The sequence below is a fragment of the Nomia melanderi genome, chromosome 11, assembly GCF_051020985.1.
Source record: "Nomia melanderi isolate GNS246 chromosome 11, iyNomMela1, whole genome shotgun sequence".
NCBI classification, from domain to species: Eukaryota; Metazoa; Arthropoda; class Insecta; order Hymenoptera; family Halictidae; genus Nomia; species Nomia melanderi.
In genome coordinates, this window is record NC_135009.1 from 7,220,681 (window position 1) to 7,235,751 (window position 15,071).

Here is a 15,071-nt window from a genome sequence, read left to right on the forward strand (position 1 = left end):
TCCTTTTTTCCCCGTCTTTCTTTCCTCCCGTCGACCGTCACGGCGACGAAAGAATTTCACGGAAAATCGTAACCAGACAGAAATCGGAAACAAAGCCAATATTAAAGCTACGAGGCACTTTTGAGTCTTCGTATTACAACGACGGAGCGCTGCGGCCGCACACGAGGACGCAAAAGGTGGATACACATGTTCTAATATCTGCTGAGCGAGTCACTTTCTGCATCGGCTCTTCGAAAAATGTTTTCCCTACTGCTCCGCATCTTTCAGGAGGTTTTCTAGCGAAGCGAAACTCTTTGCGATGGATATAACCGGGAGAAACGAGTTTCTCTTGAAACGGACTGATCTAGTTCGCGCAATGAAATATACGGGATAATTGGAGTTATTGAAAAGTTGCATGTGATATATATAGTAATAATAAACTCCATTTGATTTTTCGTATTTGGAAAAGGTTCTTGTTGAGGTCGCGAGGCATTTATTTTTCAATGAAAAATAGAGCAAATTAGAAAACTACGAGAACGATTAAATTCCTTTTCTAAAATTTCTACGTTTATTAGAAAATGTTGAAGTCCTAGAAACTGATAGGAACGCATTTTCTCGAGGATGGTAAAATGAAAATGTTCACGGAACATTAAATTCAATTTTCGACATTATGCAGTTTTATAAAAATGTTACGTATAGCGTGTTTGTTGATATTCAATGTCATAATAAATTATAGAACAACATGCGCAAACATGAAATATTTACTCACGCTTCGCCGATGACCAGGGGCAGCGATCTTCCGAGGGAAATCCTTTTAAGCAACGTGTTGCAGACACTCGACGCTCGGCGCGGAAGAGGGTCAACGTATCGTCGAGAGTTCAAGAATACAGCCGTGTTTAAGACGCTCGGGGGCTGGCAGACACGCGATTCCCTCGCTAAAATGACAACGGGATTTCAATTGGAATCAATTCGACCGAGTTGGCACGCGGTCGCGTCTACTACCCCGCGGGACCACCCTTTTAACCCCTTGCCCTATGATCTCTTTCACGACTGCACTCGGTAAAGCTGCTCTGCCGCTAATCATTAACAATTGACAATAGAAAAATACTATGTAATTCACGTATATTCGAAACAGAGTAAATAACGTTTAGATTATTCAAAACTTTCAAATTTCCATCGCGACATCACAGTGCAAGGACACGAAATCATTCTTCACGTCATTTACCAACGCGTCCTCGGTTCTAAACTTGAACTTACACAGGAACAACGAGCTTTTTATAAACCATAATCCACGACCTCGTTTCAAAGCCTACACAAGGTCATCCCTTGCATTTCAAAATGGCGACCAGGTTATCCATGCACGCAGCACTCGTTACAACTGCGTGTGATTTATGTACAAACTATTTAATTAAAATCACCGCGTATCGCAAGGGACATCGGACACATTAATCATACCAAAATACGTATCTATAATCGTCCGCAACCAGTAAACATATATCATACAACAAAACCACCGCTACGGACCACACACGAAATACGCGAATTTCGTTCGTCGCAAACAAAACGAACAAAACCATTACGAAATGGAAGCGCTGGAAAAAAAGGAACAGGAAGAAAATACCCGGAAAATACAGCGCATCCTGGGGAGCAACAACAAAGCCACCCCATAGAAGTCCGAATGGAAAAAAACATTTTCGCCGCGTAACATTTTCTTCGTACACCTTTAAAGCCGGCCTTGACCCTGCGCCGCTCAGAAGAACGCGCTCAGACTCCCCCGCCAACGATTTCTCGCGTTGTCGCTCAATTATACGACCTATTACCTTACGATCAACCCCCGCGCGCGACCCCTCGAGACCCTCGTTTCCCCAATTACACCGAAATCCATTCCGGCGACACGCCTGGCGCCTACCTTCACCCCCTATTTCCTCCAGTGCCCGATAATAGAGGCAGCGAACGCGTCAGGAAAGAAAGAAAAAAAACAAGAAAGTCTCGGGTAGCCTTGACCCGACTCAGACCACGCAACGGATCTATCAGTTCCCCTCACCTGCGGATTCACACCGTTCGTTTTTGCCCGGGGAATAGCAGTCAGTTATCAGCGACATGATTTCTCGGGTTTCCCCGGAGTTTAGAGAAAGAAGATCCCTTCAGAAAAAGCAGGATTTTTGTAAGGGAAAGAGAATTTGCCTAGAAACAAGAGGATTGTCTTAGTAGAGAACGAATTGTTTGGACACAATTAGGTGGTAGCAAAGCTAAGAACGTTAGCGAGTCGATGAAATTAGAAAAGCACCTATACTTAGAGAATAAAGTCCATAGACATACCCCTTGCAGTTAGGTGCCCTTCTTGGGCGGCCTAGAAACCCCAGGACAATAAACAACGGGACTCCCGCGAGTCGATTTCCCTTCGATCACTGGTACAGAGGCGGCCCAGACTGGTGCGAATGCTGGCTAAATCCGAAAGGCTGCATTCTTGTTGCCATCCCATGAAATCAGCGATCAGTGGATTCTCAGGAGAAGACTCGGTGTCCAGAAAATTTCCCCTGGAGAGTGGCCCCGCACAGGTGGTTGCTAGCGGCCTTTGCTCCCTGGGAAATAGGGGATCAACAGTGAAAAAGGATAAGGGATAGAGGAAAGGTCGAATTAAAAGGATCTGTTGCCAGAACACTGATCGGGTCCACTGATTGATCACACACGGTCACAGAAAACGGATCACGAGGCGACGACGGTGAATCGTCGACGGAGGCAACATCGCCGCGGCTCGAACGCGGAGCAAGCTCGGCTGTGTGGGAGCTCGATCGACTGGCCGGGACGAGAGCCGTCGCGCGACTGAAACCGCTCTCTGCCCACAGCATCCCTATCGTTTCAACCCCGTTCGGCACACGGCCGCCTTTACCCACCACCTAGCCACAGCAGCCCTCTCTTTCCAGCCTCTCTCGCCCGGCACACGTGATTCCCTCTTATTTCACCGCGGCCGACGTCGAGTGTGTTCAACGCTCGTTGAGGATTACACCGGGACACGCGTATGGGCTGATAGTTTTTTACGGTTTGATCCGGTTTTCGTGCGATCTGGATTCGATCTAGCCTCTATTTGACCTGGTTTCAGTTGTTTTACTTAGATTGCTGGGGTTTGATCTTTTGTGTCAATTTTGCTTGGCATAATTGAATTCGATTTATTCTACACTGAATTTGGTTTGTACTTCGATATGGATTGTATGACTCGATCTGGTTGTTGGAATTTGGTTTTCAATGTTGCTGGTTTTTAACAAAGGCGCTCGAATTCTGGATGGACACTCAATACGCGGTGGTTGAGGAACACGAGACGGTAGCGCGAAATTGGTTTCGTTCGCATTCCGCTGCGGAAAACAAAGATACACCGTAGAAAATCGAATATTTCAATTCTCTTTGGTAAAATTGATGTCTGCGTAAACTTTATTTTTCTGCGGAGACCGTAGAGGAAACAGAAATGTTAAAACATATTGTAAACATGATGTTGCGATGCATTCCGCGTTCTTGCGCTCTCTACGCGCCGATGACTGTGAACGTGAGCAGGTCCTCCACGAATTACAATTTGAAATTTGTCCGCAGCTGGTTTTTGTCTGTGAAGAGGGTTTAATTCGTCCTCGGCATACCGCAGCGTCTTTGGAAAATGAAGACGAGGATTGCGAAGGGTTTCTAGATAGCTGCTGGCATGGGTTGGTGTTTGAGGGTCGTCGCTGTTGAGTAGGGGACGAAGAGAGTACTATCTTCGTGATGTTTCTGTTTCGTCTGCGTGATTATTCCGATGGACAAATAAAAGTCAGGGGATTCCACGAATACTCCAAATGTTTCCTTATTTAAATTCATCGTCCTATAAATATATTCTGAAACATTCACCAACAACTTCCTTCCAACAGATTGAAAATATCTTCCATAACAACAACTACTGCGGAACTTGCTATTCTCAGTGATTTGCAACTTACTTACTAATTTCTCATTTAAAATCGTCATGACCTATATACAATCCAGTTAGACACAGCAACGCGTTAACTAGGGAACTTTTCTTTCCATCTGAAATTGAATCCATGTATGAGAAACCTCGTACTAATCTAAGAACCGTTCGCAACGGGCGGAGCTGCTTCATAACGTCTCGCGCATTTGTCTCTGCTCTTCCCCTTATTTGCAATTTCTCTTCCCAAGCTACTCGACCGTGCGCCTTTTCTCGAGGTGGTGGACTCGATTTTATGGTAACGGTGTCGGCGACTGAAATTCCGCGCGATTTTCATCGACAGACCCGTTGTTCGCAACCGATCGATCGCAACGACCAAGCTTCTTGTCCGCGCTATCGCCGCCATCTTGATCGCACGCGTATCAATGGCGGCCGGATCGATCCCCATATCAGAAGAACGCTACGCGAACAATACCGTCATTTTCTGCATTGCAATCCATTGTTCGATCACGGTATTCGACGCCTTTCGAAACATTGTTTCCCGGAGCGGGTCGCGAGATTAATCGCAACGCGAATATCATCGCGTTTTAATCGGGCCGGGATGGGGCACAATCGATTCGGATTCGGGGATCACCGGTCATCAATTAAATTCGCGTTCCGCGGGATATTGCCAGAATCGACGGCGATTAATTGCGCAGAGGGAACGATACTGGGTCTGATTACCACGATTTCACCCCGTTTTCTTGATTACTTTTCACGTCTCTGGATCTTTTTTTCGTCGTGGCGTATTTCTTGCTCGCAGCAGTTGTTAATATATTGAATAATGCGAGAATTGTATTTAACTCCATTTAACTGTTTTCGATGGAGAGTTCATGTGAACTGAATAAACTGTTCGCTATTCGCGTTTCGTCGCACGAACAAGAATATCAGTTTACAGAAAGCAAACGAGTTAAATGTCTCTTATTTCTCAAAGTTTCGTGGACATGGGCACGCGCCACCTCGTCGACATCCACCCTAATCGTATGCTCCGAAAACCGCTGCCAACTCTAGGCTGGCGCGAACAGACTTTCCCGTTTCGCGCAAAATGGTAACAACAGACACGGAAAAATACGGTCCACGACGGACGGGGAAAGTACTGTAGGATACAATACAGGGAAACCCGGCTTCCGTCGAAACAAGCTCGCGTGTACCGCGATTTCCCGTGTTACGAAAGTTACAATTTCCCCAAAGCTCCGACGTTAGTTCGCCCCGACCCGGAGATCACCGCGGTCGGAACAAAGAAAAGTTTCGCGCGCTGACCGCTCATCCGCTCGAAAAATCCGCACGGTTTCGCAGGTGGTGGCCACTTAGGCTGCAGTCAGATATAAAATCAATTCCGGGAGTGGTTTCCGAGGAAACCGTCTCGTTAAAAACTTTATCGCTCGCACGGAGTCTTCCTCTTTCGCTGCTTTTACTGTTGTTCTCCGCCATTAACGAATGAATCCCGCCTCCTCTTTATTAGTTTCCTTCCACGGCAGAAAACGGGACTGACGTTTTTCTGAGATTGCGCAGCATTCTTCTATTACGCAAGAAGTTTGGAAATGTATCTTGATAATTGATGATGTATATTCGTATAATTTCATTTTTTTTTTATGAAATATTTAGAAGAATGAATGGCGAATCTTCAGTTTGCTTTTAGTATTAAGTCCACTTATACAATACCTATCCTCTTCTTTAGTTAACTGGTGATAGGAACTCTTCTTCTATTATTAAAAATTATAAATCATTATGGGAAGTAACAAATATTAAAGCAGCATAGGTTATTGATTTTCTTTCGAAATAAATATAAGAATTTCAAGTAATACTTTTAACTACTCTGGTTCTCTGTCTGTTTGATTAAAGTTCCCTTTTATTTGTTCTTGCAACTGCTATTCCACTTGCCTGCTAATACCACGGTCGTACTACTCACATTTTCGTCGTGAAACAGTTTCCTTCTTAGTCTTTGTTCTCGACAACTTTTACTTTTGTCGACCCATATTCCACACATAAACGTTCCTGCCTGCACCGAAGAATTGCTGTGTTTAATTGACAGATCACAGAAATAAGACAAAGAAGCTGGCAAGCAACGTGTATGCCGGTGTCCAGCGACAAAGATCGATATCTCCCGTGACAAGTTCGCAGTGCGACTGTTCAAGGCCTCGGAGTCCGCGAAACCAAAGCCAAACCGACGGATTTCTGGCACACATTATTCCCAAACCGAGAAAAAAAAACATTGGTTCGCAACGTATCGTGAAATCGTTGCGGCACAATGCGGGGATAAAAGTTCGCGTGAATCAATAACCGTTCCGGACACCGGAAAATTAACCGAGCCAGGAGTTTGTTATCGCCGGTCGCGAGTTTTCCGCTATTTTCCGCGTGGTTCACTGGGCTCAATTGAATTAGCAAACGCTGCTTTGTTGCTGGTATTACTCTTCGAAAGCCGATATCAAATACGATCGATAATGAAATTAATTCAGATATTTCATTTCGCGAGTACTCAAAAAATTGTTTTAGAAATTATCTTTTTCTCCGTAAAGGTTCAATTTTGATGAATTCTTAACAATTTAAAAACGAAATCGAAATTATAATTTTATCATTTTTAATTCGGAGTCTCGAATTATTGATCACAACATGAAAATTCGATTTCCATTAACAACCCTATAAATTGTGGAACTGTCGGTAACGTTGAACACGGCATCGGAATGGTAAAAAAAATCCTAAGAACCTTCTGATTTTTAGACAAAAAATTCTATAATATGAGACGTTTGAACAAAATTTTGAGTCTGTGTTTTCATTTACGATTTAATTAAAACGAATGAATAATTCCTTAATTGATAGATAATTAGTATTTTTGTTATTAACATTTTTCAATGTTAAATTATTCTAACCTAAGTTTGACTGATGCAGGATGAAAGTGGAACAGTAACACGTATAACAAAAATATGTCACAAATCATTGTATTTATTTGTAAATACGATTTAGAGGATTACAAACCATGGTAGCAATAAGTCAATTGAAGAATCTATATTTCTTTTAATTGGAAGCATTAAACCATTTATCACTTTATCTGGCCAATGGCTAGTGTTGTTTATACATCGTTTCGATGATACTCTTTTTCACTTTGTTTCATTTTTCAAGCACTTATCTAATGTATCTTGTGCCATGGGTAACCATAAACGCTTCTTCTCGGAATATTACACCATCGAAAAGAAAAACGCGTGGAAAAATAAAACTTAATTTCTGCTAAATTCGTCCCGTACGCATTCGAACGCTACGAAAGAATGTATACATGTAGATCTAAATATATAGAGCACTACGTGCTATAACCCCGTAATTTTCTTTCTCCCTTTCTTTTTTTTACGTATAAAAATGAATCTGACATTATTCAGGCCATTCAGAATCGAAACAAATCAATGAGTATCAGCACCAAGGGTCGATCGCAAGCAGGAAGTTAGCAGAATCTACCTACAAAGTTCATGATTTCAATGAACGAGCAATTTCCCCGAAAAATCGTAACACGTTTCAAAATGATCCTCAAACTTGTACAATGTTCTTCAATTATCAAAAAAGAAAAAAAAACACATACAAAATTATAATACATAGATTAAATAGATATGATAATACGCTGCGACGTCTTTAATTACGCAACCATCATTTTCATTGGTACTATATAAATATCGCTAACACGACAAGTCCAGAATATAAATTACTAATGAAACGTTCTTGAACGTTATACGTAATCAATCGGACTCGACTCTGTAGACAGATTCTCATTTCAACATCGAAAAAAATACATTGTCCTTTCGATACGTATAGAAAATTATTGTTTATAAATAAATACCTTCGAATGCATAATCCTTTCATAATATTGTTTTCTCCATAAGAACTCGAATTGTCCATCTTACACGCGCAACCACCACCGTTTCAATTTACTCATAACTGGAATTGCGCATGAATTCCATAAAAACTACTTAACCTCTTTACCGGTCAGTTAATTTTGCATCAAGACTATTTTGTTCTCTAACTTCTTCTAAAATAATTTTTTACTTTGTCTTTAAATACAATAACTGCTTAATCATTCCCGGCATTATAATAAAAAACCTCATTACTAAGAAAAACGAGTTCCTATAGAGAAAACAGCATACAACTTCAAGTAGTATATATATATATACATATACATATATATATATATATATATATATATATATATATATATATACATCAATTTTGTTCGAAAGTTGGGGATTGCGCATCGATGAAAATAAAAGTACGCATACTGTGCCCCAGAAGATTCGAAGAACGGTATAAAATGAAAAAGAAAAAAAAAGAAAATAATTTGAACGATTTGTCTCAGGACACTAGAAAAATTGGTTGTAGAATTCAAGGTACTTAGTGATCCCGAACTTTCTAACAATAGTGTGTATCGCACGCACCTATTTCGCTTGTGCACAGTCGAAATGCGTTTTATCAAATTTGTAACAGACAGGGTGAAATAGAGAGATAACTTTCGGTAGTCGCTGGTTAATCGCAACGAGTAACTTATTTACTCGATCGAATATCTTCAACCGTGATATTTTCGCTGTATATAGTTAAAATTGTAATATGTCGGCTAGTATGGCCTGTGAACACTTGGGTAGTTTAAAGTTTTTTTTTGTCTCAGTGAGCGGTAAACAGTCACTCTGAACGCTTATTTTTTACACTATTTTATCTTTGATTATTTATCGTATGTGTACGTCGAATCAATATTTATTTATATATATATATACACATATATATATATATATATATATATATATATATATATATATGTATATATATATTAGTGTTTAATAATGTACAAATATATGTAACGAATAGATATTATTTAAATAAATTGCGATAGTATGATGACACACTGAACAACATGTGAACACGAGTGTTTAAATATGAACTATACCCTCGTCTCGTCGCAGAAGTCAACGTTTCGCAGTAACATTGTTACCATGGTAACTTGTTTTCACACTAAATCTTTTTCTGTTTATTACACAAAAATCACAACTTCATTTTTCTTCAAGGCGTGAACTGTTAAATAAAGGTGGTTCTTTTCCTTTTTTGTACACCTGTATATGGGTAAACAAAGACCTCTACAAAAAAATATTTTGTATACCTGAAGATCAGAGCATGTTGCATTTTAACTCACGCTTCTTAGGAACTTTCAATTGTACAAATGCAATTCCATTGCAGTATTACATAAACACTGTCTATGACTATCACGCAGACATGTTATTGTTTTCACATTATTGCCATGGAAACGTTATTACTGCTGACAATATTATTTCTTTTCATTTCTTCATTTTTTTTCCTCGAATGAACAACCGGATATGGAATTTTTAGTGGCGGAGCGGTAGTGGCAGCTGTGAATTTTAGTTATTAAGTCTATTTGTCTTTTGTCCATTTTCAATGAATCACATTTAAGCAATCACATACACCGCGATTAAATTACATTTGCCGTGTACAGTATTTTTTTCGGTCTTTTCTTTGTTTCCATTTTCTTCTTTTAATATACAAGTATTACAGGATGATTGAACATCAAACTTGTATCAACAGTGGTAATTTTTGAATCTCTAAAAGTGCTAGAATTTTTCAGTCTGTCGCACTTAGCATGAATGACATTTTTGTGTATCTATACATGAACATCCAACCAACCTGCGGCTCGGTATTTACAAAAAAAAAAAGAAAAAAAAACAATAGGTCGTTACACGTATTAACAGGACAATAAGACGTGTGCAGTATTTCAACTATAAATGTATGCGAATAATGGATCTCGTTAAAACGTTCAGCACATCGTAACCAACGACAAATAAGTAAATAAAATCTTCCCTTCTGGATTATTTACCTTTCGAACTTTTCACTCACAAATATACATATATATATATATATAAAGTATATATATATATATATATACTTTATTACTTACTACCAAATAACTGCTGCGTCGCTGTTCTTAAAGCATAATCTTAATTAGTACCTTTGTTATAATTAAATTTGATTTAAAAAAAAATTAGCTAAATTTTAACTGCTGGATATCCAACGAAGTACCGGATATTGGACCTATCCTTTCGCTACTCCATCTATATTCTTATAAAATCCCTCCCTGAGACACAAGGATTTGGTCATGGATATCCAGCAGTTAGGCCAAAATGCTAAGCATTTTCTACTATAAAACAAGTGGCAGTTAGCCTATCTCGATCATTTCTGTATCCTCCATATTGCCGTGTCCGACTCCATTATGTCTATAAATCATCAGGATCGTCACGTACAAAGATGAATATCGTACCAAATAAACCGTAACGCGTAATAATGACATAATACCAAAGAAAAAGTAACTCACCTATGAGTTTGTACGTGTGTGTTATGCAAATGAAAATGTGTCGTCCGCGGTGAAAAACCACGCATATTACCTCTACATGGACTTCTAGCATTTATAATCCGTGGCTGTGAATACATGTCCTCTAGTATACTAGGTGCTACATATGTAAATCCCTGAAGTTGAATAAATTTTGTTTACAAATTTACAGAATGAGATTTTTAGGATTATTCGACTACAGCAAAAAAAAGAGAACAAGAGTACACACTTGAAATACTCTGTTGGCTGATTCACTTAATGTATATTCGGCTGGGGAGTCTATTGGCGCCGATGTTGTGAACTTCTTATCAAACTGTGACACATCATCCTCGCTTGCTAATGTTGGTCTAAAAGGCGGTTCCAACTTTCTGGAAATGACATCGTGCCAACTGATATGCTTGAAAAAGTGATGACCCTTTATTTGTTCTGCATCTGACGGACCGGACCCTAATCTCTGAGCAACTTGTCTCTGTAGAAGATCAATAGAAATTTACATTTCGATTCAATAAAAAGTTAAATAACTTTCTAATTTGAAAAATTAACCTTCAATAACTTCCGAATAAGATCTCTGGAATCAGGTGTTAGATACATTGGGAGATTCAACTTTCCGCGCAGAATTTTTTCAATAGTTTTTTTTCTGTTGTCAGATGTAAATGGTGGCTGGAAAATTTAATATATAAGCGTTAAAAGATTTATAATCAATTTTTATGAGCAATTATATAACTTCTAGCATATTTATGATAAATAGATGACTAAAATTTTAGAGAAAATTCACAAGTTCATTAATAATGAAAAACATGCTGTTAACCAGCAGTTATTGCGAAATGTTTTAAGTAAAACTGAATTTACGAAAGAAAGATAAAACTTATTTATTCCTTAGTCTAATAGATAAATATATTAAAAGATACTCACTGAACCTGTGAGCATGTCATACATAAGAGTTCCAAGACTCCACCAATCTACAGCTTTACCGTGACCACTTCTCGTTAAAATTTCTGGAGCCCTTTAAATTTTTGTACATACCAATTAGTACTGAAGTAAATATACTGGACAATTTTAGCTATAATCGTATTAAATAAAATTTTCTTACATATATTCTATAGTACCACAAAATGTATGTGTAACAGTACCATCTTGTATGTGTTCTTTGCACAAACCAAAGTCAGTTAATTTTATATGCCCTTCAGCATCTAATAAAATATTTTCAGGTTTCAAATCTCTGGAAATTTATTAGTAATATATTAATGATCTAAGCAAAAATATGTGATTACTTTTAAATTTATATGTAAAATTTAAATACCTATAAATTATTCCTTGTAAATGTAGATGTTGAAGCGCCAATATTATTTCAGACAAGTAGAAACTGCACAAATAAAATCCATACAATGTTTTCTTCTTAGTTGCAAGTATACGAGAAAGTTGTAATTAGAAAGATGATTCTACTATAGGTTCACCTACCAAGCAGTTTCTTCAAGGAAAATGCCTTCATCATTTAAATGTCGAAACAATTCACCACCACACATATATTCCAAGATCAAATACAATTTGCCACCAGTTTGAAAAGCATACATAAGGTCTACGATGAAAGGATGCTGCCAGATACAAATATACATATGTTTCAATATATGTTTTTGATTTATAACTACATGTTAGTAATTATTTAAACATTATAATAAATGTAGATATCTCCTTGATAAGTACAACTTTTACTTTATACTTCCAGAATAATATAGACAATCAGACGGCAAAAAAGCATACATCTCGTCCGATCGATAAAAATTATATATATACTTTAGACCAACCTTTACAGCTTCCAAGATATTTCTTTCAGCCTTAGTATGCGCAGTATCTTTTTGGTTCCTTATAATTGATGCTTTACGCAAGACCTACATTTAAAATAACTGTGTTCAGAATAATTTCTGAAAATATATATATTGACAATAAAAACTAAAACATTATTGAAAAAAAACTTATGAAAGAATAACATTTATCTGACTTATCATTGCATAGTAATAATATATAGTTTAATCAAACCGTCAAACAATTTTCTTCCACATTGAAAAAAACAAAATAAAAGAATGATAACTACACATGAAATCACATGGTGGTGTCAACTAAATAAATTTTTCATTTACCGCTTGTATTTTATTTTTCCTAAGTTATCAAAAATCAAGAATCAATAAAGCTATATATCAGAGTTAAAAATCAACAAAAAATTACAGCTATTCAAAACAATGTACAAAGAGACAGAAACAAAGAACTTATATAATTCCGTCCAAAACATGAAAATAAACGTTTTAAAACACAAGGAACCGATCGAAATTTTGAATCGGGTTCCCGTGTCATCAATATAAGAATTCATCAAGAAAAGAAAGAAAGGAAAATAAACCATCGGATCTGGCCTACCTTCATCGCAAAGATCGTGCCACTGTCATTACCCGTTATTTTACGCACTTGAAAGACCTTGCCATAACCACCCTTCCCGATAACTTTACAAAGTTCGAAATCCTCAGGACCAGCTCTTTCTCTTCCTCGATTGACATTCTGTTCCGATATTGGTACTTTCTCAACACCCTCCGATCTGGCAAACAGAAAATTGTCATTACCTCGGGGCTAGACACGAGTAGTCGTGCACACGCCAACTCACGGCAAAGGCTTACTCACTCGGTGATTTCGTTCATGTTTGGGTTCGCGTCATATTCCTCCTACATGGAAATGAGAAATACAAGCGTTAGGGTGCGAAATGGAAGTTGTAAGGGGAACAATAAGGTGCGAGAGCAGTGCGATGATATCGCGTGCAGATGGTGAATTACCTCGCCGATCTCGATAACATCGTCGTCCGACTCGTCCCTATTTACCGTGGCCGCATCGTGCAACTCGATGTCGAAAACCCCGGCCATTCTACGCACAATTTGTTCCAAAACCGAGGGAAAATTCGATGATCGACACGATGCCGAACTATTTCCTTTCAAATGATCGACCACGACAATATTGTTACACGGCCAAAACCTTGAATTACTGCGAACAAGCTGCCCCGTCCCAGGGCATACCAAACACCCTCGCCTTGTGTGTCCGCTGATTGGCTGCACAGTATCGTCATCGCGAGGTCATCGAAGTAGGAGGGCACGCTGCCTCTACCAATGAAAATCCAACGAGGAATTGACAACCACGGAACAATCGGGCGCTATTGCCAAGTTTGCATCTCGGTTCAACCTGCGCGGTCCGTTTGAATGTCATGGCTACACTAATGCAAAAAGACTACAATGCCTGACATTCTTGAAATTATTTGTTAGAGCACGATACATTCGCGGAAGCTAATGACGCTAATACGAATGACTGTCGGTAGATCCCCGACAACCAAGCAAATTGACTTTTACGCAGACTGATTTACGGAGTATTTAAATAGAAATTGATTTCCTCCGTTCAAGGTCTTATTATGATAAAAATAAAATTATAACCCTTATCATCTAATTGTATGAAGATTCTTGGATTTTTTAACACTTGGTTAATGAGTACCGTTTTAAAACGTCACGTTATATTATTCTTTTCCTTAAAAAGGAAGAAGGATCGTAAGGAAACATTTAAATCGTGGTGCACTCGCATCATATTTCAATTATTATTGTTATTAATTTTGTGTTACAAATATGAAAAATTCATTTAAAAGAAACGCATATTATAAAATTGTAGTTATATTTAACAGATAAACTTTTCAATTTAATGGTAACGGTGTGTCGACTAAGTGGATAACAATTACATGGAATTTGATAATTTGTCGAAGTACTCTCTTATCAATAAGAGTGTTATCAGCCGAAAGTACCTCACACCGTAGATGTTGCCATTTTAATACTGATAAGAAGTCGTTATACATTAATTTGTAGTATATGAACAACGAATTAAGTTTAAAATTGCGGCGTCAATAAAAAAAGAGTGAAAGATGGTTGTGCGTCACGCTGTGCAGGGATACGAAAACTTTTTCAAATTTATGGAAAATTTCAAGGCTTCCGAACCGGTTTACGTGCTTTATAGTGGTACAAAACTTCCTAATGGGAAAAGTTGGTGTCCCGACTGTGTTGAAGGTATCGATAATAAGATACTGTCATTTGTTTTAACCATAACCTAACGTGATATGCTATAACAGACTTTCCTAACGAAAATAATATTTTATTTAAATTACTTTCATAATCGAACGCCAATAGTCTATGTTAATGTACAAGTAAATTTTATTTTTGTTACAGCGGAACCTTTTATAGAAGAAGGTTTTAAAACAGCTCCCGAATCAGCACACTTAGTTACAGTACAAGTTGGTGATCGACCATTGTAAGTAACAATATTTTTCAAATAAGTTAATTAATGCATGCATGCATATAATAGTGTCATTAACAGTGTCAGTAACATGTCAATTACAGTATACCTTATCTTACATGTATACAAGAATAAATTGTAAAATAATATATTATTTCTTTTTCCTATTTAAGTTGGAAAGACTTGAACTGTCCATTTCGAACAAATTCCACAACCAAGTTAAAAGTATTGCCAACATTAGCAAGATGGGGTACGCAAAAACGTCTTGAAGGAAATGAGTGTCTAAAAGTTGATCTCATTGAAATGTTACTCACCGATGAAGATGATTAAATAATAATGCAGCTTTGTTGGACTAATGAAGTTTAAACCAAGCAGTTCTGTAAGTCCTCAAAGATAAATATTATATTCAAAGTTGTTTACCATGATATTGATTTTTTTATTATTATAAAACCACAGTAAAATTTC

At 37.9% G+C, this 15,071-nt stretch overlaps 3 protein-coding genes across 6 annotated transcripts in view; 1 reads left to right on the top strand and 2 right to left on the bottom strand.

Annotated features, from left to right (window-relative positions):
• LOC116428851 (monocarboxylate transporter 10) overlaps nt 1-2,940 on the bottom strand; it is a 189,355-nt gene extending 186,415 nt beyond the window's left edge. For 2 of the 4 annotated variants that reach the window (XM_031981011.2, XM_031981008.2), the window contains exons 1-2: nt 2,299-2,940; nt 749-914 (exon numbers count right to left, since the gene is read on the bottom strand). The gene's annotated coding sequence lies outside the window, so the exon portion shown is untranslated. Of the gene's footprint in view, nt 1-748; nt 915-2,023; nt 2,231-2,298 lie in introns of those variants that run through there. The other 2 variants (XM_031981009.2, XM_031981010.2) reach the window with 2 other exon arrangements.
• A 3,920-nt stretch (nt 2,941-6,860) lies between these two features.
• On the bottom strand, nt 6,861-13,402 carry LOC116428874 (ribosomal protein S6 kinase beta-1). The gene is made up of 12 exons (XM_031981056.2): nt 13,118-13,402; nt 12,969-13,009; nt 12,711-12,885; nt 12,107-12,190; nt 11,763-11,896; nt 11,605-11,667; nt 11,395-11,523; nt 11,217-11,307; nt 10,848-10,964; nt 10,534-10,773; nt 10,290-10,441; nt 6,861-10,191 (listed from the first exon to the last, which is right to left on the bottom strand). Exons 1-12 carry the CDS (start codon nt 13,202-13,204, stop codon nt 10,134-10,136), a joined length of 1,371 nt encoding a protein of 456 aa, XP_031836916.1. The 5' UTR covers nt 13,205-13,402; the 3' UTR covers nt 6,861-10,133.
• Nucleotides 13,403-13,782: 380 nt separating this feature from the next.
• On the top strand, nt 13,783-15,031 carry LOC116428876 (thioredoxin domain-containing protein 17). The gene is made up of 3 exons (XM_031981062.2): nt 13,783-14,380; nt 14,540-14,621; nt 14,780-15,031. The coding sequence occupies exons 1-3, from the start codon at nt 14,239-14,241 to the stop codon at nt 14,934-14,936; spliced, it is 381 nt and encodes a 126-aa protein (XP_031836922.1). The 5' UTR covers nt 13,783-14,238; the 3' UTR covers nt 14,937-15,031.
• The last annotated feature ends 40 nt before the right edge of the window (nt 15,032-15,071 follow it).

Bases quoted from the DNA above. Each gene is read 5' to 3' on its own strand.
- LOC116428874 (XM_031981056.2), bottom strand. From the start codon at position 13,204: ATGGCCGGGGTTTTCGACATCGAGTTGCACGATGCGGCCACGGTAAAT. The intron at 11,524-11,604 runs GTATTTAAATTT...ATAAATTTCCAG, and splicing joins TTACAAGGAATAATTTATAG to AGATTTGAAACCTGAAAATA. The intron at 10,442-10,533 runs GTGTGTACTCTT...ATTCAACTTCAG, and splicing joins CAGCCAACAGAGTATTTCAA to GGATTTACATATGTAGCACC.
- LOC116428876 (XM_031981062.2), top strand. From the start codon at position 14,239: ATGGTTGTGCGTCACGCTGTGCAGGGATACGAAAACTTTTTCAAATTT. The intron at 14,381-14,539 runs GTATCGATAATA...TTTTTGTTACAG, and splicing joins GTGTCCCGACTGTGTTGAAG to CGGAACCTTTTATAGAAGAA. The intron at 14,622-14,779 runs GTAAGTAACAAT...TTCCTATTTAAG, and splicing joins CAAGTTGGTGATCGACCATT to TTGGAAAGACTTGAACTGTC.